The sequence below is a fragment of the Notamacropus eugenii genome, chromosome 2 (assembly GCF_028372415.1).
Source record: "Notamacropus eugenii isolate mMacEug1 chromosome 2, mMacEug1.pri_v2, whole genome shotgun sequence".
NCBI classification, from domain to species: Eukaryota; Metazoa; Chordata; class Mammalia; order Diprotodontia; family Macropodidae; genus Notamacropus; species Notamacropus eugenii.
Window position 1 is genome coordinate 93,108,686 of NC_092873.1, and position 24,547 is coordinate 93,133,232.

General features: G+C 36.6%; 1 protein-coding gene across 10 annotated transcripts in view; it reads right to left on the minus strand.

The window, feature by feature from the left end:
* The window catches only part of SLC26A8 (solute carrier family 26 member 8), a 185,013-nt gene that overhangs the window by 119,133 nt on the left and 41,333 nt on the right, over positions 1-24,547 (minus strand). For all 10 annotated transcript variants that reach the window (XM_072641882.1, XM_072641881.1, XM_072641887.1 and 7 more), the window contains 8 exons: positions 21,600-21,764; positions 20,624-20,773; positions 15,853-15,935; positions 11,252-11,399; positions 10,662-10,775; positions 8,475-8,552; positions 3,696-3,791; positions 2,001-2,107 (listed from right to left, as the gene is read on the minus strand). In XM_072641882.1, the coding sequence (XP_072497983.1) occupies positions 2,001-2,107; positions 3,696-3,791; positions 8,475-8,552; positions 10,662-10,775; positions 11,252-11,399; positions 15,853-15,935; positions 20,624-20,773; positions 21,600-21,764 (941 nt within the window). The remainder of the gene's footprint in view (positions 1-2,000; positions 2,108-3,695; positions 3,792-8,474; positions 8,553-10,661; positions 10,776-11,251; positions 11,400-15,852; positions 15,936-20,623; positions 20,774-21,599; positions 21,765-24,547) is intronic.

The window sequence follows — 24,547 nt, forward strand, 5'->3', positions numbered from 1 at the left end:
CAAGCTTCTTTTGCTGTGCTCAGAGTCTTGAGCTTCAGGGCCTAGCTTCTGGTTTACACTATAGAGGGTGCCTCCCTGCTGGCTTGTACTGAGTACAACACCTTCTTGCTGCTAGCCTGCCTCAGGAGACAGGGTCTTGCTATCATGCTGCAGTCATAGGGCCTCACTTCTGGCTTGTTATGAAGGCAGGGCCTCACTGCTGGCTGGCCCCGAGTGATAAGGTCTAGTTACTGGCTAGCTTCAGGGGTAGGGTTTAACTACTGGTCAGCAATGGGGGTGAGGGCTAACCGGTGGCCTACACTGGGGGTAGGACCTCACTGTGCTACTGATTTGGTACTTCTGACTTGCCTCTAGAAATGTTGGGTTGCACAGAGGCAGAGCCTCACTGGTGGTTTACCTAGAGCTCAGAGCCTTGTTGCAAACACCTTGCAATGCAGCATGCCAACCCAACACCCCTCCCACCCTAGTGAGTCAGACCTTTCCTGCTGTGCTGTTGATTCCATGCTCCTAAATCAGTTCTGAGGTGTTTTTCAAGGTTTCTTGGAGGGGAATTTGGGAGGGCTCCAGGGAGTTCCTTCTTCATTATGCCATCTTGGCACCAAAATGTGCATACCCTTTGACCTAGAAATAATACTACTATGTCTATACCCCAAAGAGATCAAAGAGAGAGGAAAGGAAACATATACAAAAATATTTATAACTGCTCTATTCGCAGTGGCAAAGAATTAGAAACAGAGTGTGCCCATCAATTTGCAAATGGTTGAACAAGTTGCAGTTTATGAATATGATGATATGTTATTGTATTATAAGAAATGATATAGGGGCTAGTTTCAGAGAAACCTGAGAAGATTTATAAGAACAGATACATGGTGAAGTGAATAAAACTACAGCAATTTGTTGTTCAATAACAACAACAACATTGTAGTGACAGTCAACTTTGAAAGATTCAGAATTTCTGATTATCATAAGCAACAACCATGATTCCAAAAGACTCATGAAATGACTCCTTCAAAGACATAATTATTTTTTGAACATGGCCAATGTGGGAATTTGTTATTCTTGACCATACATATTTGTAACAGGAACTTTTTCTTTTCTGACTTCTCAATATTGGGCATACCAACCTGAATGTGTTTTCTTTTAGGTACTCAACAATGGACAATTTCTCACAGCATTTAAAGCCCAGCATAACTATCTAGTGGTATAAAAGGATTAGAAAAGGGATAATATTGCTTTCTTTTGCTTTTATAAATAATTCCAAGAGTGAAAAATATCTATGAAAATAGTTCATCCCAATTTATAACTTTTTAATGCTTTACTTAGAAATCATCCATGAACAGAAATGCTATTTATAATATGACCATCATAAATACGTATCTCAATTTGTTTTGCTTCCAATAATGGTGATACTCAGTGGTATTAAATACACAATAGACTTAAAGTTTTAAATCATGCTTGCCTTCTTGATTTGTTTACATTCATCAATCATCAATGTATGTTTAAAGGGTAAAAGTACAGATATTTGTGTAGGTAAAAGTTATAACTTTTTTTTAACAAAGGCAATGCTCTAGATTGCTCATAATGCTCATGTTAGATACATAATTTGTACAACCTATACCACATTCAACTCTGCAAGCATTTTGTTCTGTACTAAAAACTATAGTTGAAGAAGGCATAACTTACTTAAGTGTTTATGTTGTTTCATTTTACTAGTCAACATTTAAAGAACCAAGAGAATCTCTACAGAGTTGGTTTCCTTCGTTGTTTTGGCCTTGGAAGATGTTTTATTCTCCAACAGATACCCTGGGGCCTTCATTGCAACACAGGAGATTTGATATATCCCAAAATAAATAAGTTATGCCACAGACAGTAGAATTTTTTAGCTAGGTATATGTACTCTTAAAAAGTACTACTAGGTGTCCCTTGTTGTGGCCCACTGTCTGCTATGCTCAAGGCAACTGCCTACCTTGCCTAACCTCCTGCTCACTGAGACAAAGTACCTGTGCGACTGGACAGTGGTGATGAAGAAGGTGAATATTACTGAAACTAGCAGCCCAACATCCAGTCCCAAGCAGATCACCGACAGAAATGTTACTATCCAAATCACCTTGGAGGAAAGGAAGAGGGAGGAAGGAAGACCATAAGGAAAACATGACACAGATCATCACCTACACCTCCCACCTTATATTATAGACTCAGAGAAGTAGAATTGGACCTACCTCAGATGTCCATCTAGTATGAATTCTTTATATGACTTTGGGCCAGAGAAGTGAAATTACTTACCTGCGTAAGGTTACAGTGCTAATAAGAAACAGAGCCAGGGCTAGAATCTGGTCCTTTGATTCCTCATCTATTGATCCCTCCATTATGCTAAGTCTCCTTGAAGTCCAAAAGACCTGGGCTCACATAATGGTGTGATTGAGGGCATGCCTCAGTGCCTCCTGGTCAGCCATAAAATGATATACTGGAGTTGCTCACTGGTATTATTAGAGGAAGTTTTCACCCAGGGAGTTTCTAACAACAGTGAAATCACATGTCCAGATCAAAAGAATTTGAAACTAATTTGTCACTGCTCCTGCAAATAATTCTCATTCTAGTGCTAGAAAATAATTTTCTGTAAATACTCGGTGTGGCTGTCTTACTCTTTTATTTTTCATATTCTCTCTTCTCTCCTTCCACTTTCTTTCCTTCTCTATTCCTTCTTGGTGAAAAGGGAACAACTCAGGCAGTGCAGCATGGAAGCAGAAACCATGAATTTGTAGTCAGAAGATCTTGCCTAAAATCCCTGCTTTGCCACTAGCTAGCTGCAGGAACTTACTTGGTCAAACTACTTGACCCCTCTTGGCTTAGTGTTCTTATCTGCAAATAGAGGGAGTTGGATGAAGAGCCCTCTAAAGACCTTTCCAATTCTATGATGCAATAAGTGTATATTCACTTTGAACAAATTATATAATAGCACTTCAAGATATGCAAAGCACTTTCCCCAGGCTCATCTTGTGAGGTAGGTGGCACAGGTAGACATGTAGGATTTAAAGCTGGAAAAGATCATCTAGTTCAATATCTTCAGCTAACAGATGAGAAACTGAGGCCCAAAGAGATCATGTAGACAGGTCAGGAGCAGAGTTGGGATTTGATTTTAAATTCAATGCTATTTCTCACAACAGTTGGGGACATTCTAGACTCCTACCCAACATCTGTAACCTACTGGCACTGCAGCCTGGGTTTCAATGAGGGAGGATGAAGCAATAAAGCAAGGGCAGAGTGTATCAGGCAGATGATTTGTCAGTGTACTCCTGGCCTCATTCTTACAACCGTGTTCTGTTGGCAGCATGTCTTACTTACTCTGGAATGTGGTTACGCTGATTAAATGTGAGTATTTATACAACTTGTCTGTGTCATGCTCTTCATGTTCGATTTGAATACAGCTGTTCTAATTTTAAATCCATATTTAGTTTGATATATTTGCAGTAAGAGCTACAAGCAAAGGTATACAAATCAATTTTGTGAGGCCTTGCCTCTTCCTTTTCTCTCACCACTACGCTACTATTACTATTTGAAAGATTTTTATGGTCCTCTTTAAAAGGAGGGCTTAGATCTTTGGTCCACTCTCTTTCCCTTATTTATTTTTATTCTCCAAAATATCATTTAATCCTTTATCTGCCCTGTTCTTTCGATGCCAATGCTTGGACACTTACAAAGTCATACTGGTTCTGCTTCCACAGATCAGGAAGGTCCATGATGGTTGAAAGGAAGGGCAAGACATTGCTCAAAACAATGCCAGCCAGTACAGCCTGTTGGGAAGAAGGGAAATTCTACTCAGTTTGCATCTCCTTCAGTAGTGAAACCCCAGACTCCTCACATGGAAACTTGCAAGAGGAGAATGATAAAAAGTCATTCAGATACATTTCATGTTAGTGTAAGATCTAAACTTCAAAGCACACCTTCATTTAGTGTTCAGATACTCTTTGCGTTTCTTAGCTCCAGGCTATCTACATTTTTTAGAGACCATCCCTTGGATGGGATGACAATTTTTAGAGAAAGTCCATTCACGGAAAATTAGTTTCAATTCCTCTTTTATTTAAATTATCACAAAAATAATTTTTGTGTAGAATAAAGCAAATATTTTAAGCAAATATATTCTTGTCTTTATGATATCTCTAGGTTGGCTTAACATTTCTGCCCCTTTTCTCAGTTTCATCTCTCCAGTATATGTAGCCTAGAAACAAGAATCAATTTTACTACCATCAACAGCTATTTATATAGTGCGTATATATGTATATGTATATATGTATACACACATATACACATACGTGTATATATATATATATATATGTATATATATATATATATATATATATATATACACACACATTTATATGCATATATATAAAATAGTCACAGGTTTTCCCAGAGCTCACAGATGACCTAGTATAAAGGGTAAGTAGCATTATTATAAAATAGAACACACACACACAGACAAATATATGTGTGTGTGTGTGTGTGTGTGTGTGTGTGTATGTATATATTTGTAGAGGGAATTTGTAGAGGGAAAGTACATAAAGAAGACAGAGTATTCCTTAGAGAATTTGGCCTGGAGAGGAAGAACAGTAATCTTCACTGATCCTCTTATAAAAGACCATGTTCCTGGCTATGGTCTTCTATCAGGGCACTTTGGCACAGTGCTTAGCATGTAGCAAATGCCTGCTGTCTATACACCAAGATGCCCACAGTCTTTTAAGAGGCCAGAGTATAGTCATCACTGAGTTTAATACAATAGAAGCTCAACGTAACCTGATTTATTACATTAATTCAAATATATCAAATGATATCCCTCAAAACAAAACACAGCAACTAGATATGGTGAAACTTTGACATAGCATAGTGATTTCATAAAGTGGGTGGTGTCCCTGTTTAACACCAATATTACCAAGGAATTTTTTTTTAAGCTGCACCTCAGTGAATCCCAGTAAGTGTTTCTTTGGGATCCTGCTTCTTACAGTCACAGAATACTATTTCTGTTAAAAATAAACTCTCTACTTGTCCCATATTGCATCGAAACAAAAAAGTTTGGCACTAAAGATGATGGCAGAAGTTGAATCGTGAGGATGACTTGGGGATTTGAAAAATTAACAGTGGTAAAGATGAGATCAGTTTCACCATTCTTCTACTGCTATGAAACAAAAGTGTCTCAAACAGTGAAACACTCATATTCCCTTCAAGATCTACATGTCTTTTAATTACAATAGGTCATAGACAGACAACAAAGAAAGCTTCCCCATCCCATTCTAACGTGCAGTTCACCAGCTGGAACTGGCTGATTCAGCTTTGTTTAGTTAAATTTGAACAAGTACCGCTAACATTCACTACCATTTCAGTGTGCAGCCAAGCTATTGTGGCTACTAACATATAAATATATACATACACACACAGAGAAGCTATAAATGAAGTAAATGAGGGCATTGCTATGAGCATTATCATACATTTTTAACGATGTTGGAGGCAAGAAGAAAATCAAAGAATAGACAGGATCCCTGCTTATCACAGAGGGGAATAATAACATGGAAAAGAGAGATGGTAGACATACTCATCTCTTATTTTGCTTCAGTTTTCTCTACCAAGGATAATGACCTTGAGAAGTACAGAATCAAAATGGTTAACAAGGAATTGAAACCAGATATAAGTGAGGCAGTTGACTCTCAATGAGTTCAAATCATTTTATCCTACGTCCCAGGGTAATGAAAGAACCCAATAAACAAATGAGTTGCTATTGATAAATCTTTTGAGGAATTGTGGCAAGTAAGAGAGGTATCATAGAACTAGAAGTAGGCAAATATTGTTCCAGTTTTCATAAAGGGGAAAGGGGTGAATAATTTAGATGGATACCTATAAGCTGCTGTCAATCCCTTGTACAATTCTAGAGCTGATTATAATATCATTACATTATCATATTCATAACTGAGTTATACATATGATAATATCATAATCATATGCATGACTGAGTTATGCATATGATAATATCATAATCATCAATTCCCAGCAAAATTACAGAACAGACGATTTGTGAGCGTTTAGAAAGGTATTCACATTGATTTATTAAAACCAAATCATTGTTCATTAAGAACAAGAATTCCTTATACAGGTATGAGTTTCATTATTCAATCTCTGAGCTCCTCTAAAACTGAAATTCTGATTCTGTGAAGTTATGACAGACCAAATTAATTTCCTTTCTTGATAGGGCTCATATAGATTTCAAAGCTCAAAAGCTGGAAGGGGACTCAAAGCCCATCTATTCTAACCCCCTTGTTTTATGGATGAGAAAACTGAAGAAGACAAGCTAAGTGACTAGCTTAGTCACTTAGGGAATAGTCACACAGGGAGAAAAGCATTAGGGGTAGGATTTAAATCAAAGTTCTCTGATCCCATAGTGAGGGCTCTTTCTACCATGATCAGGAAAATTATTTAGGGAGCATATTGTCTTTAGATTTCAACACATTTGGCAGAAATCTCTCATATTATTCTTCTGGAAAAGATGGAGTAATGAAGCCTAAATAATAGTACAGTTATATAGATATGAAACAGTTTTGTTAATTAATAATGATGATTAACGAATTAATGTCACTTGTAGGTTGGTTTCTAAAGGCTCCTTAAGCCTATTCAAATTTTTATTGATTAATTAGATGAAAGCTTCGACAGCATGCTTATCAAATTTGCAGAAGACACAGACCCTGAAGGAATAGCTAATACAGTAGCTGGAAGAGTCTTGATCCCAAAAGAATGATAAAAGTCAAGTCCTATACTTGAGTTAAAAATCTATTCTGTATTTATAGGATGGGGAAGATATAGCTAGAAACTAGTTCATGTGAAAAAGACCTAGGAATTTTAGTGAATTATAAGCTCAGCAGTGTAACATGACTGAAAAACAAACAAACACATTAATGTAATACTAAGCCGAACTGAAATGAAAATGAAAACATAGTAGCCAGAGTGAAGGAGGTAACAATCCTAGCTGTACTCGGTCCTCATTAGACCATATTAAATCTTGTTCTTGGTTCTATGTTTTAGGAGCAACAGTGACAAACAAGAGCATATCCAGAGGAGAGAGACCAGGATAGTGACGGTATGCCTGGGGAGGGGGAGAAAGGATTCAGCCTAGAGAAGAAAAGACCTGGGTGGGGGGCTGGGGGAAAGGAAATAAGGAGGAAGAAGAGAGACAGACATGATTACTAGATTTGAATAAATGAATGGCACTCATGTGGGAAAGGTATTAGATTTGTCCTACTTGGAACCATTAATAGGAAGGGAAAACTTCCTCACAATTAAGAGCCATTCAAAATGGAATAGTTTGTTACATATGCCTTAACATTGGAGGCTAGATGACCATTTGTTAGGAATATTCTAAATGAAATTCATACTCTGGGTGGAGTTAGTCTTGATTAGCTTTGAAATCTTTCAAACTGTGAAAATCAATGATTCTACAATATTACTGGAAGCTATATGGAATATATATGGAAGTTACATGGATGTTATATGGAAGAGATGGCTTTGTGGTCAACAATTAATACACTTCGGATCCCTAGGAGGCCAACGCTACATAGAGATAAGAAATTGTGTGTCCAAATCTTGGGACATTAGTGTTGGACACATGATTAGAACTCAATTTAAATTTCCTGTCTCTAGCTTGTGCTCCAGTCTAGGACAGTGTGCTGGTTTATAGTCCATTTTCAGACAGGTCTACATGGCAGCATGAGGATTCCTAAAGACAGCTTATGTACTCATGGCTAATATCTAAACCTGTGCTGGTACTAAGAGAATTCAGTTAACCCACCCTTGACTGCACAGCTGAAATTACATAGCAGATCATAACCATTCCCAGGAGCTGCCCATCTATGTTCTTACCTAGATGGAAATTTCTGATGCATAGGTATTTTTAACTCAGTCTTTTATTGTATATCTTTGTAACTATTTCCCTATAAAACTGCCTGTATACCTTTATCTGGAGAGACTCAGTTTTCTGACTCTTCTCTATGTATCTAGTAAAAGACTCTTCCCTGATAAAATGTCCCAACTGCTCTTCACTCTGTGGCACAATCCTGTAAAATTTCCTCAATAGTAGCTGGGGTTCTGGCATTTTGATGACACTTATACACTGTCTTTCCCCATTAGAAGGTATGCTCTTTGAAAGCAGGAGCTGTTTTCTTTCTGCTTGTGTTTGTATTCCCAGTGCTTAGTATAGTGGCTGACACATATTAACTGTTTAATAAATGCTTTTTGACAGCCGGATTAAGATCTTGTAACTTCTTTTTAAAATATTAGCCAACACTGCAATACAGAGAAGGCAAATGAGACTGATCGTTGCATCCATAGAAGCATAAGTTACAAAGCATTACCGTTACAAAATGTTCAGCGAAGCTGCAATTGTGAGAGTTTGTCATACTAGTTTAAGAACTTGTTTGGTTCTATGCCCTCTCACTTACGTTAGGCAAAGCGTAGAAATAATGATCCATCTTCAGCATCACCAGCAACGTTATACCTGCACCTACCAGAGCTGCAAACTGAGCAGAAAGAACAGATTGAAGAGAGAAATGACCAGGAGGTACCCAGCCCCTGGCCCACTCACTTTGGGCTTCTCCTGGGGTCATTACACAAGTATGCCAGCTTTTCCTAAGAGGATTTGTGCATGACCATGTACCACAGATCAGATATAGCAGATATTTGCAAGGTCCAGATACAGAATGAGCACTTGAGGAATACTTGTGGTACCAATAATGAATAATATGTCTTCACAAATCTTACTTTCCAAATCCATGAATCTTTATGCCCACACACAGTCATTTACTATCATCTAAATCTGCTAAATGGCTGCATACATTCTTTGCCAATTTTGTTTCACTATTCCATATTTTAGAAAGATCCAAATAAATTCCTTACTGGCAGATCTAATTTCCCTACCTTGGCTGTGATTTCTATACCTGGTTACTCAAAAACACCCACCTGATAAAAGAAGCATGTGTGTCAAGGGCCAGTGTTCTAACAGACTTTAGGGGCCCAATCATAACTATACAAATATAAGGCATTATCATGCTGGTAATATATTTACATGTATAAAACAGGTCATATTTTAATGAATATCTGTTGAAAATAATGAAGGATATTTTTTAAAGTCACCTAGGAACTAATCTCTTGAATTGTCTTTCCCAGTTCTCACCCCAAATCTTTTCTTTTTTCTCCAAAGTTGTACACAAGCCATTCCATTTGCTAGAAGGAACTGCCTTCTTGGTCTGCCTCCCATTCCACAAAGCTTCTTTCTTTTGACTTATAATTCATATTAGACATAGTCACAAAGGATCTGTATTTTTTTAAGGTGCAGAGAAAAGTTATTTTCTCCCAATATTCTCCCAATTTAAAACAAGTGAGAAGTGACAGACTTTGAGAATTACTTTATTCTGTCCTAACACAGAGATATCTTCTTTCATGCACCCAGATTTTCTGTGTTGCTGGTACCCAGGAGTATCTAACCATCCTACTCTCACTACCAGACAGACTTACTGCCTAGCTCCCTACCTGTGAAGCCATTATGAAAGTAATTCTCCATTCTGTTGAGAAAGGAAACAGGACCAGAATATGTACCTAGATACCTCCTAAAATGCATTTTCCTAGAAAAATTATGTTAAAAGTGCTAGCTTGTTATAGTTTCAATACTATTAATATCATTCTTCATGTCTGTTACAAGTTTAAACACCTGTCTGAGAGGCAGATTGGTAGTCATCATTTATATTAGTTCTATGGGAAAAATCTTCCGGGAAATGCAAACAAAGAACCAACAAAGTTAGGGGGTACAATATACTCATAAACTGAAGACTGCTTGGAATTCAAATTTTCATGAAGTCTTCCCCAGTCAACTGGAATGCTGAATGTTATCAGATTCAGGTCTTCAATAATGACCCCAATGCAGTACTCTCAACAAAAGTATCTAAATAGTTGTAAACAGTTTTGTATACTATTGGGAAAATTCTATTCTAACCAAATTCAAGGAACATATATGTATTATTGTATTTATTCTTTTTAATGGTCCAGATAGATGATCTCTAGGAAACATCCAATGTGAAAACTCTCTTGCCTGAGGCTTGACTGCCAACTCTTCTGTAAATTGGTCTTTTTTTATTATTATTTTTTTTAACATTTTTAACATTTCTTTTTTTTCTTTAGTTAAAAATCCTTTCTCTCCCTCCAGCTGTTTGTTCCCATTCACATAGCTATTACCTGTCGGATACCTGTAAGACCTCCATGATTCCAAGGTTGGAGATTATGCTGCCTCTCTCAAAATTATTATTATTTCAAAGGAATTCACTATTCACACTAAAAAATAAGTATTATATGAAAATATATAAGTATTATATGAAAAAAGCTGACATTGCCTTTACTTGGAAATTTTTCTATTATGTAGTTATTTTTATTATATATAAATGCAGGTAACGTATCAAGATTTGACCCATAATACTACATGTTTTCTAGTATTGTTTTGAGTTTTCTTTTACATACTATGGCAACCATTTCCTCCTTCTCCAGACTTCTAGTCATGTAGTCTTTCAGTATAAGCTGACTTGAGCCACTAAATCACAAAACAATAACCAAAAAAAAACCCCCCAAAACTACTTACTTACCTGTTGTCTCCCACCTGATTTCTCTTGGATGACTGTTCTGGCAAGAGCAGAAGTAAACACAAAAGATTTGAAAAATGAGCTGACAAGATTGCATAGGCCAATGGCCACCAACTCCTGTAAAGCAATTGTAAATATTTTAGTCCCATTTAAACTCTGACCAGCTTTGGATATACAAGGTCTTACTTTTGCTTAGAAGGGTATACTTACCTTATAAAGACTGAGGGGGACAAGGAAATGAAAGCAAGAGAAAAAGAGAGAGGTTCAATTTTATACAGTATAAACACATCTTCTAGCTTATGAGGCCACATTGATAGTAAGGGAAATAATACCCAAGTAATTTCATAGTAAAGTAGTTCCTTGCCCTTCAAAAATGCTTTAGTGGTAATATTAAGGTATTTTTTGTTAAATATTACTGAACAACTCATATTAACTCCACAGACAAATGTCCCCTAGACATTAGGGATCCAGAAGTGAATTATTAGATAAGTATATCCTCTGAAAGAGAACAGTCAGGTTTTCAGAATAGCAAGGAGATCAGAAAAGAGGTCAAGGATTTATGAGCATTGGTAAAGATGGGTCTGTCCTCTCACCTGGTTAGGATTGACACTGTAGTTATGCAAGGAAGCAATCTTCTTGCCTATAAAAATGAGCAAAATATAGCTCACCATGGACAGGGAGAGAGCATGACAAACAACAAGGTGCAAGAGCCTAAACTCAACTGGTTCAGGATACAGGAAGCTGTAAAAGAAAAGAATTAGAAAATAAGAAACTTATGTTCCAAACACAGTTTGATCAGAGGATAACAGATGACCTTGGAGACAAGTCAGTCACTGTCTCCTCATGCCTGAGATTCCCTATCTATAACTTTAGGTGAACAAACAGTACCAAATGATATATGTAAAATGTTTTAAGGACCTGACATGTACTGTTCAGATGGAAGAATTCTGAAAACAAACAAACCCCTATTCTAGTTATACCACCAAGTGAAAAACTAGGTCTACAGTTCTGTTGTGGAAGACATGTAAAGGAGACTATGTAAATGCCTACCTCCAACTCTCTCCTTCATATTCATCATTGCTCTCTGAGCAACCTAGTAGTTTGATCTAGGAGAAGGACGGTATGGAGATGGGAATGAGAAAATTCAAAGTATAGTTTCAGATTTTCCTTTCACTCTAGACAAAGTTGCTTAGTTTTCCTCTGAGGTTTTCATAAATTTGAGTTAATCTCTACTTTACAAGGACTTAGTGAAGCTAAAATGACATAGTTGTATGTAAAATGAAATGCCACAAACATTAAAGAGTGTTATGATATTCCCTGGGGCATAATTAAATTTATTTAATTTAAAATTTTGTTTCAATTACCAAGCATTTATTTTGTCTCCCTCTGACCTCTCTATACTTCTCTCCCCCACTGGAGAAAAAGAAAATGAAAACTCTTCTAACAGATAGGTGTAGCTAGGCAAAAGAAATTCCTACATTGCCCAAAATCTATCATTTTATCAGTTGATCTTCATTATAATTATCATCAAGTTTTCAAAGCTAGATGGGAGGGTCTCTAGAGGCATTTCTAAGCAAGAAATATATGAACTGTGCCTCAAAAGCCTGTCAATTCCACATATGGAATTTTGCAGGTAGGCTACTAGATCCTAAATGATTGTTTTTAATAATGGGATATTATTCCCAAGGTTCAAACTTGGAGTAAGACTTTAAGTCTAATTTGTTAGTATTTTTATTTCTGTAAACTGCTAATACAAATAAATCTTTCAAATGTCTTGAAAATAAATATTGTTTCATTAGAAAAATGAAAATGCCTGGATATTTATGCTCATGATTTTTTTCCCTATACCTTCAGCAAGTTCAAGTACACCTAACTTCATAAGAGGTGGGGAAAAAATCCAGTTTTAATAAAGTAGACTACAATGTGTACAGCACCCTTCTGAAGGACTTCCCAGTAAGCACTTGTAGGTGGGGTTCCCCAGGAGATTACTACAAGGGATTCTGTTGGTCCACACTCCTAAAACTAAAATTCACAAGCTCCAACCAATATCCTAACCTTTCTTTAGTTAACCAGAGGATACAATTATCTCAAAGCAAAGACATTTATTGAAATGGCCTAGTAAAAAATAAAACATTTCCCCATAAACCTATGGTACAAATATACCCATAATCAATGGAGAGAATTCACACAGAGGTACAAACTTAGGGAATAAATACGGCCATGCCACATATGTGAAAAGAGGAGTCAATTGTACCTCCAACAATGCTGCATTCCTGATATCTTCTTATATAGTCCTCTTGCTACTCCTTGAGGGGCTTAGCATCTCTGCTGGGTGAATTGTCCCATTGGACTTCCTGGGTCTATTCTTGGACTGGGTGTGTGGCTTTAATGCTCAGGTGTGGTTTCCACAGTCTCTTTTTCTGGGCTCAGCAGAAATTTTGGCCTAGAGCATTGTTGTTCACTTTTAGAAAGACTCAGAATCTATACTCTAGGACCAGAAGGAACCTTGGCTCTGTGCCTATCATCTTTCCAAACAGGATCCCAGGTCCTGGTACTGGACTCTCAACTCCTTGATACTTTGACTCAACTCTGCAGCTGGACTGTGCTTTTAATTTCATAGGTGTAGGTTCAGGAATATGTCTTTGACTTCCTTTTTCAAACTGCATGCTAAGTGCATGTCTCCATGTGTTTCTGCTACAATGTCATTGTTGATGGTGGGAGGCTGAGTTTCCTGGCCCTTTCATATTCAAATGAGGTCCTCAGAGTCTGAAAGAGGCACTTTCTTTTTACAAAGTACAAATGGGTCAAAGTTTAGCATTCTTGACTACCTGGGAATGTGGACCACTACACTTGAAAGATTTCTTTTGACTTTGACGACAAAAATTATGAACTTGGCAAATAACGCAGAAGGGGGGAAAAGAGGTAAAAGAAAGCATTTTCTCCTACAGCATACCTTAGATGAATACTTTTAAGAAAAAGTCCTAAAGGCTTAGCTCTGGAAACAAGCCTCAATACCCTCAATACTCCAACAGCAGCAAAGAGGTGACTGAGACAGGCACTTGAAAAATGTGAGAAATTCTGCCACCAAAACATTCTAAGATGCTGAACCAATTAAGCAATTCACATCAACTTTCTAGGAATGAGTTTTTTCATCTAGTAAATGAAGATACTGAACTACTTGATATGAATAATTATCTGTAAAAATACAAAATACCCAAATTAACAAAATGAGAAATAAAAATTTTAAACAAGCCAATCAAAGAAAGATTGACTATACCACAAATAAACCTCTGATCTTTGGCTTCTGAGAGTGCCACCAACCTAATTTTATTAATTATTTGCTAGCTATAATTAACAAATTCAATATTAAATACCCAGAAAAAACCAAGCCACCAAAGGTGGGGGGGGGGGGGGAAATTGCTTTAGAGGGACTTATAAATGAATTTTATCAAATGTTTAAATCTAAGTGATGAAAATTATTCTCAGTAATGGAGAAAGAAGGAACTTTACAAAATTCTTTTTTAAAATGAGACAAATATGATCCTGATGCCCAAACCAGAGAGGGAGAAAGCAGAGAAAGAGGACAAGAGAGCAATTTTACTAATGAATATTGATAAAAAAATTAAAATAAAACATTAGCAAGAAGGCTACATCAATATATACAAAAAATTATTCCCTGAATTCAACCTGTATCTACATCAGGGATACAACAGTGGTTCAACATTAGGAAAACAAGATAATTAATCATATAAACAACACAAAACAGTCATGAAAATATATGAAGACATCTATCATATCCCTTCCAAAAGCTCAGCTAGTTTAACCCTCTCATTTTACAGATAAAGAAACTGAGGCTCCAAGAAGTTAAGTGACTTATAAAAGATCATAAAGGATACAGGTATAGAACTGAGATTCAACAAGAGACTTTCTGATTCCACATTCGGTGTTCTTTCCACTGCATCACATAGCTTTTTCTCACACACAGGTTGATGTGATGTTTGAATGAAATAATGTATGTAAAAAATGTCTTATAAATTAATAAGTAGCAATAGTCACTATAGCACTCATAAAATCATCTTCTGTGCTTTCTTGTTTGATTCCTTCATTTAGATGAAGTCACACAAGACTGTCCAATGATAGTTTTCAATAAATGTGAACTTGCTTCCATTAATGATAAAATGATAATCCAACATGGAGATGATCAAGACTTTGTTCCTGTTTTTCATCCACAACGTGGTCCTTTTGAAATACACCTTTAGAAGTACAACATTCAAGAAGAAGACAGGAGTACAGAGAGACTTTGCTAACCCCTATCAATTCTGCATAGAATTAGAGTATGTATGGGTAGGGGAAGGAGGGTGGGATTTTGCATTAAGTCAGCAGAACCAGGATGCAGACATGAGGGGTAACAGTACTTCAGGAATGAGGGACAGCCAGCCAAAAGCGTGGAGTCCGGAGATGGAGTGTTATGTGGAATGAAGAGAAAGTAGGCCTGTGTTGCTGGATTAGATTATGTTGAGAGTAGACAAGTGTAACAAGTGACAGGATGGGACCAGTTGCAAAGGGCTTTAAAAACCAAACAGAGAAATTTAGATTTGATCGTAAGTGAAGCCACTGGAATTTATTGAGTAGGAAGTAATACTGTCAGATCTGAGTTTAAGGAAGATCACTTTGAAAGCTGAATGGAGGATGGATGGAATGGAAAAAGACCTGAACTCTGTACTTTGGGCTGTGCTTGCTTTGTGAAGGAAAAAAGTTATCAGTGACCTAATCCAGAACCTTTTCTAGATCTAAGATGTTGACCCAACTAAGTTCAGACATCATTCTTTTTACAAGAAACAGACATATATATATATATATATTGCCCAGGGAAGTAAGAACCTAAACTGCTTAAGAGTAGAGATTATTTCATTCTTTGTATTTGTAACCCTACTTCTTAGAAGAGTGCCTGACACAAAGTAGGTACTTAATAAATGCTTGTTAATTGACTCATATAAGCAATTGGGGTACAGTTGCATCATATACTCTGTCCTGCTATTTTCTCCAGGAGAATGAAAGTCCTGAAGTTAATCTAAGCCAATACTTCTAACTCTACTATTGTCTGAAATTACCAATGCAGACTATTAGATTATCCTGAAGTTGAGAAGGAGTGGGACAGTTGGATGAGCAGTCCTGACAACAGGAAATTACTTACCTATAAGGAATCATATCAACAATGTGCTTGCTGGTTTCAGTGTTCATGTGGATCTTGTTTGCAATGATAGTGAAGGAGACAATCTGGATTTAAGTGGAGAAAAAAGAGAGAGCAAGCATAATCATTTTAGGCCTGTGCTTTGCTTACAACAGGGCAGGGGGTTAAAAGCTCTGGCAGAATGAATACCTACAACATAAAACAGCAAGATAAAAGGTCATATAGAGGGAAAAACTCAGAAATCAAAGACCCTATTCTGCCTTCTTTGAACTCTTCAGGTTTTTCATAGCTGCTGATACTATTAAGAATCACAATCGTAATTAACATTCTAAAGTCTAGAAAGTTTTCAGCCAACTGAATTAACTGTTTTTCACATTTTTTTCCCTCTAGAAACCAATCCTTTCTTCCAGAAACTAGCTAACAGGAATAGAACTGGGCAGTGTAATACTTATTCAGCTTACTTAAAGACCTCTCATTAAAGCAGAACCACAGAAAGACGAAATCAATATCCAAATTCTGTAGTAGACACGAAATATTTGCTTTCTTCCTCACCAGTAGGCCTTTTTCCTAGCACTAGCTCCATAAATGCAAATCTGAACAAGATTGGAGTTGTTTTGTGGCATACCAGGGGTTAAAGCTCTAATGATGACAGTGCAACCAAGCACAGAACCCTAAAAAAGTCTATGGATCAAATTTGATGAGTAGCTCTAGACCACTTCTTGATCAGAGTGAGCAGAATTCTGAGCTTTGTGGTTAAATGGGATTTGTCAAAGGGTTAACAAGATCTTAGAGTGATCATCTTCTTTTGGCCCCAGATACTGCCTCAATAATTTATTGATTATTGCAATGTGCTACCTTAAGACTTTATTTCTGGATGCATCTCAGATATGCCCTGAGAACAATTCAGCAGAAGCAAGACATCAGTTTTAGTGGCTCAAATTTGAAACAATACCTGCCATTCTCCATAACTGGAACAATCTCTACCTAATTCAGCCTACTTAAATTCTACCTTTCTTTCAAAATCCAGCTCATGATTCCTCTATGAATCCTTTGCCTGTTTTTCCAGTTAGAGATGATGTCTCCTTCTTGATCTTTCCATGTAACTTTGTATATCTCTTACGTATTTCTCATGCTCTCTTATATTATAACTACACTGGAACTAAACACAATTCTATAGCTGTGTAACTAGCAGAAAGTATATATGAGCTCACTGAAAACAAGATGAAAATATTTTTAAAAGACAAAACCAGAGCCAGTCTTATGAAATGAGAAGAAAAGTATGTATTATTATTTAGAAGGGTTCCTACCTGACTGTAGGAACAGTATCTCATTTATCATTGTATTCTTCCCACTGTCTAGCACAGTGCCCTGCACATAGTAGGCATACAATAAACATCTGTTGTACTGAATTAAATTCTTTTTACTTGCCTTAATAATACTCAAATACAAGGGGAAACATAAAAGGATTTCGGAGGCCCTGAACTTTTGGGTCAGCCCTCATGGTGCTTTACATAGAATAAACAACATTAAAATAACTCTAAACCTATCAGTTTATTTTCCAAGAATCACATCTGGATTTCCCAAGGAAATAGACTGAAAAACAGATGGAAAAAGAATAGGGCAGGTAGTCAGAAGTCTTTGCCACTTGGTGGTTATGTAAATTTAGGCAAGCTGCTGGACTTCACCCAGCCTCAATTTCCAAATCTATAAAACAGTGATAATATTACCTTCTTATTTATTTTACCGGGTATTACAAGGACTAAATGAGGTAACAATGGGAAATCACCTAAGTTAAAGGTAGTATACTGTAAAAAGGTAAGGTATTATTACAAACAACATCTTTAAAATGTATTGCAGTGTGCATTTTTCTGTTTTCTTTTTATCCTCCTTTGAGCTTTTCTTCTTTTTTTTAAATAATATTTTCCCAAGTACATGAAAAGACAAATTAATTTTTTTTATTGAGTTCCAAATTTTCTCCCTCCCTCTCCACCCCCAATGCCATCCCTGAGATGATAAACAGTTTGATATAGGCTATACATGTGCAATCATGCAAAACATTTCCATATTAATCATGTTCTGAAAGAAGATAGATGAAAAAAAAATGAATGAATAAATATACTCAAAACGGTGAAAAATAGCATGCATTGATCTGCATTCAGACTCCATCAATTCTTTCTCTGGATGTGTATAGCATTTTTTCATCATAAATTCTTTGGGATTATCTTGGGTCATTGTGTTGCTGAGAATAGCTAAGTTGGTCACAGATCTTCATTATACAATATTGCTGTTAATATTTACAATGTTCTCCTGGTTCTGCTTACTTCACTCTGTACCAGTTCATGTAAGTCTTTGCAGGTTTTTCTGACATCATCCTCCCATTATTTCTTATGGCACAATAGTATTCCATTACAATCTTATACCACAACTTCTTCAGCCATTCCTCAATTGACAGCATCCCTTCAATTTCTAATTCTTTGCCATCACAAAAAGAGCTGCTAGAAATGCTTTTGTACATATGGGTCCATTTCCTTTTTTATATATGTCTTTGGGATATAGAGCTAGTAGTGGTATTGCTGGATCAAAGGGTCTGCAGAGTTTTATAGACCTTTGGGCATAGTTCTATATTGCTCTCCAGAATGGTTGGATCAGTTCATAACTCCACCAACAGTGCATTAGCATCCCAATTTTTCCATAAGCCCTTCAATAATTATCATTTTCCTTCTCTGTCATATTAGCCAATCCTATAGGTATAAATTATTTTAATTTTCATTTCTTTAATCAATAATGATTTAGAGCAATGTTTCATATGCCTAGAGATAGCTTTGATTTCTTCATCTAAAAACTGCCTGTTCATATCACTTGATCATTTATCAATTGGAGAATGACTTGTATTCTTATAAATATAATTCAGTTCTCTATATATCTGATAAATGAGGTTTATCAGAGATAATTACTATAAAAATTATTTCCCAGTTTTCTGCTTTCCTTCTAATTTTGGTTGCATTGGTTTTCTCTGTGCAAAACCTTTTCAATGTAATATAATTTCAGTTATCCATTTTGCATTTCATAATGTTCTCTATCTCTTGTTCGGTCATAAATTCTTCTCTTTTCCATAGATCTGATAGGGAAACTAATTCTTGTTCTTCTAATTTGCTTATGGTATCACCCTTTATGTCTGAATCACCTACCCATTTTGACCTTATCTTGGTACACAATGTGAGATGCTGATCTATTCCTAGCTTTTGCCATACTATTTTCCAGTTTTCCCAGGGGTTTTTGTCAAATAATGACTTCTTGTCTCAAAAGCCTGGGTCTTCAAGTTTTATCAAACACTAGATTACTATGGTCATTCACTACTGTGTCTTTTGTACCTAACCTATTCCACTGATCTACGACTCTATTTCTTAGCCTGAGACTGTTCTGATGGTTACCAGTTTATAATACAGTTTGAAATCTGGCACAGCTAGGCCACTTTCCTTCAATTTTTTTCACTGATTCCTCTGATATTCTTGACCTTTTGTTCTTCCAGATGAATTTTGTTATTATTTTTTTCTAGCCTAGAAAAATAAGTTTTGGTAGTCTGATTGGTATGTCACTGAATATGTAAATTAATTTAGGTGGAATTATTTTTATTACATTGACTTGGCCGATCCATGAGCAACTGATATTTTTCCAATTGTTTAGATCTGACAGGTCGACTGCCAAGTATTTTATATTGCTTACAGTGGTTTTAAGTGGAATTTCTCTGTCTCTTGTTACTGGACTTAATTGACAATATATAGAAATTCTGATGATTTAGGTAGGCTTATTTTATACCCTGCAAATCTGCTAAAAAGTTGTTAATTATTTCAAGTAGTTTTTTAGTTGATTCTCTAAGTATCACATCATATCATCTGCAAAGTGTGATAGCTTTGTTTCCTCATTGCCAATTCCAATTCTTTCAACTTCTTTTCTTTTCTTATTGCTATAACGAATACTTCTAGTATAATAATGAATAATAGTGATGAGAATGGGCATTCTCGTATCAACCCTGATCTTACTAGCAAGGCTTATCCCTATCATATATAATGCTTGCTAGTGGTTTTTGATAGATACCATTTATCATTTTAAGAAAAGCTCTATTTATTCTTATGTTCTCTAGTGTTTTCAATGGGAATGGGTACTATATTTTGTTTTTAAAAAAGCCTTTTCTACATCTATTGAAATAATCATATGATTTCTGTTGGTTTTATTATTGATACAGTCAATTATGCTGATAGTTTTCCTAATATTGAGCCAGTCCTGCATTCCTGGTATAATCACATCTTCTCATAGTATATGATCCTTGTGATTTATTACTGCCTGCACTGGACTGTACCCTTTTTTACTCGAATGAGACAGCCCTTTCCTGTTGACCTTTTAGTTGCCTTAGGCTGGACAATTGCTGCATCCTGTCTTTCTGTTGTTTCTGCCATTCCAGAATTCATTTTAAGGCATCATTTTATAGTTGTTTAGAAATGAACTTGGGAGAATCCAGGTCAGTCCCTGCCTTATTCTGCCATCTTGGCTCCGCACTCCCTTTCCTTATTTAATGACTTTTTTTGCTCATTTCCCCAGAGCTGTTCACTGATAGAGCAACTAGTAGTATAATAACTCTAGGAACCAACAGGATAATAAGAAAGGTTATTTCCCAAGAGTTACTGAAAAGGAAATAAGTGCTTCTGGCCTAAAGAAGCATCAAGTAATAGGCAACTCTATGTGATCATCTGAGTAACTCACATAGGACAACACCTACCAGAATGAATTCCATGGGAAATTCAATGGGATATCGTTTGAAAGAGATTTTGATACATTTGTTGACTCTCAAAGCCACCATACAAATCAGAAACAGCAGGATGCTGGTGGAATTGGCTCTTGGGAGAGCTATGCAGTAGTTAATCAGATTCTGAAAAGAAACACAAGCAGAGAGTTTGAGTGGTGACATATTAAGTCTTCTTTGTAGTATGTTTCCTAACTATACTTGCTAAAGCTACAAAAATTCTGGAGATATGAGACTAGCAGAGAGAGAGAGTAAGCCCTCTGAAAAAACAATAGAACATTTTAAGAACAAAACTGGAATCATCCTTCTCAAGTGAGAAAAGGAATCCTTCTCTGCACTGATTTTGCTTTGCTTATTTTGGTACAAATTCAAGAAAATACCAGGACTCCATTTATCAGTTCATACTATCATTTCTTCAATGATCTGGTCCATATAATTGTCTAGTCTGGCTGCTACATGCTTGTAATATTCATGAATGCTTAGTTCTTTTCTTTTTAAACTGAATTCTCCAGATGAAAGGCGTGATATAAATTTAAAAGAAAACTTAAAACAAAAATAGTAAAAGTTTGGGAACAGCCTCAAATATATGCTTCTTAATCTTGAGCAGATTGTTAATTTAGATGTGTTATGTTATGTAAGGACAAGAAAAAAGAACCTTAGAGGCTTTTTCTTGTCTTAAGTTTCAACATGAGGCATGCAATATTGACTGAGAGACTGGACTACAGAGAGTTAAACCAAATAGTAGGTTGGTCCTACTGCAATTAAGTAAGAACCCAAATCTAGAAATTGAGACCCTTTGAGAGCAGATAAAAAGAAACTGAGTGTGTATAGTCAGTATGGTCTGAGTCTTCTCAATTCTACCTGTTTCTAGAACAGAGAAGTTCATGACCAAACTATTCCCATTTTTCTCTGGAGGAGCAGGTGTCTCTGAGCCAGGTTTATAACTACTTACATAAAAGAAGGCGATAGTACCACAGTGGAAACGAACCATAATCCCAAAGATGAAGCATATTTGGGACATCATGATATGCAGTGCAGTGGCTGCCAAGTAGGCATTAATTAAGGTGTCAGGAAGGTAATTGGTGACAAAATCCAATCTTAGCATTCCAACCAGCAGCTGAAAGACATTGGGATTCAAAGTGGGAATGAAAGAGAACTGAACAGTGATGTCAAGAATCTCTGGGAGCTACAACACTAAGTTGTGAAAATCAATCAATAAATCAATCAACAATTCAGGTACCAAATAATTCAGATCCTCTCCAAAATAGTTCAGAGTTCTAACCGTGAAAGGTTCTTACAATAATATGCTTCCCAGAAGGAAAGGGTTCCAATATTCCCAAGTTGTCACTTGTTCCTAACTAATATTGTGCACAGCACCCGGCAAAATTAGATAACTTATTTTCTTCTTTTCAGGAAGGAATTTTAGAAGTAAAGAGGGAGAAAAGCTGAAGCAATAAGAGAGAGGAGAGAGAAAGGAGGAAGAAAAGGAGAGAGACACACACACAGAGACAGAGACAGAGTTAGAGTCCTGACTTACAAGCTTGTTATAACCATTCCCTTTGGAGTTGTACTTCTTATAAAGCTGAATAGTTACATCTCCTTCCTTTTTCTAAAGCAGTAACCTTAGCAGAATTAGCTTTTTTATTCATACACCACAGAGTGACATTTGTGGTTTATGTGATGCCCATCCACACCTTATCCCCATCTCACTATGAAGATACATTATTCTCCCTTAACATAAGCCTAAGAACTCTGGAATAACAGCATACTCCATTAGCCCTGCTTCCAGCCCAGAAGCCATCATCCAAAAAGTCTTTACCCATTACAGAACAACCACTGCCTACAGAACAGGCAAGCCAATCTAGCTGAAGCAGCCAGGTGCCCTGAGGGAGCAAAAACAGGACATGGCCTGTGCAGGTAAGCCAAACCACTATCACTACTTCAACCATCACCTCCCCTCAATCACCTCTGGTACAGACAATCCAAAATCCTAAAGCCAGGCCCAGAGAACAGCAGAATCTCAGGCCCCCCCTTCTCCCACCAGTCACCAGGCCTGCCAGCCTAGCTTCTCAAGCCATCATCCAGGGAATCAACTCTTATAGAGATGTAACCTGGCAACTGCCTCCTCAGTAGCAACAATTACTGAAAACAATTTCCTTCTTCACTATCCCTACCCCAAATATTCTTAACATCAAAGTCACAGGCCTTGTCAAATGGTTAAATATTTAAAATGGATACTGTTCCCTGCAGTGGAAATGGCATTAAAGAAAGTACTTTGCCCTTGTACCTACGGACCGTACAATCTTTCCACCTGCCTTGTAGCAGAAATCTCCTCTCTGAGTTGTCTCTCATAAAATATGATCTCCTTGAGAGTAAAGGTTGCATTTCTTTTCTAGTTCAATTCTGAGAGTTTAGCGTAGTGCTTAGTACAGTATAGTATATATGCAGTAAATGTGTTTTCATTAATTTGTTCATTCCACCTAGTAATCTCTCTTCTTTATAAAAATGAAGAGATTGTAGGATTTAGAGCTGAGCTAGAAAAGACCTTAAAGATTATCCATAGCAAAGGTTCCATGAACTTCAAAAAAAAATTTTTATGACTGTATTTCAATATAATTGGTTTCTTTTACAATATTGCACATTTTATTTTATGCATTTATAATCATCCTGAAAGAAGGTGATAGGTTTCACCAGACTACCAAAGGGGTCCAGGACATATGCAAAAAGAATTTTTAAAACCTGGATTTAGAACTTTCTCATTATAGAGATGTGGAAATGGAGGCCCAGAGAGTTTATGTGGCATGTCTATGATCACAAGATAGTAAAAAAGTGGAGCTGGCTATTGCTAGAGACCAAATTGGTGTTGAGAGCTATGCTACTGAGACATTTTGCCCAAAAGAAGAACTTTCACATTAATTTTCTTGAGATTTTCAAAGGACAAAGGTGGAAAAGTTATGACCACCATGATAATAACAATCTTCTGCTTTTCTGAAGCCCCTTTCCTATGAAATCTTCTTAGAATAGGAAAATCTCCCTATGAGGGGCTGAAGGTATAATTATTGAACAGGGAAAATGTCCAGGACATTGGAATCCTACTACGATCTCCAATCATTTTGCCTGAATACAGAATGATCAAGCTACCTTTTCACTTAAGGATAAGAAACTGACAACAAACAGCTCCAAAGAGTTACCAGTTGTGAAATTACAAATCAAACAGAAATCTAAGGATGAATCTCCCTAAAAGTTATACCACTGCTTAAAAATAATGGACTGCGTAGGGATATGTACAAGGGTGGAATCTCAATTATCTGAGAAATAGATAAATTGAGTCCCAAAGAATTAACTTTTCTCTGAGGTGCTGTTTTTTAAACTGACATTGACTTTGTGTATGCCTCATCCCTCTTTCAACCAGACTACAACTTAATCCATGCCTTCTCATTTTGAAGTGTCCACCACAACATTTAGTACAGTGCTCTGCAAACAACAGTGCTCAATAAATGTATTGTAACCTGTAGCAGGGACAACTTGAGTTTTCCCTCCACAATTTCTTACATGCCTGAACATTTAACACAAATACAATTGCCTGAAGTTCTGGAAAAGAGGGATATTTTAAAAAGATATTTGCCATACTTTGGGGTCAAGATGCCAGAGAAGTTGAAAGATGCTGAAAATAAGAGTCCAGTGTGGAAGAGGAGATGGTGTTTGGTTACACAGCACTGAGCTGACAATAGGGTAAGAGAGGACAGGAAAAGCTATAACTCAGAAAATTGATTGTTTCCTTACTTTTGCTCCTGTCTGGGGACTATGAGGCCAAGTGATATTTGGCAAAAGGTTTTCAGAAGCACTTATCTCTGTGGTGACAATTGAGAGGTAAAGTTCAGAAGAGTTCAATGGCAGAAG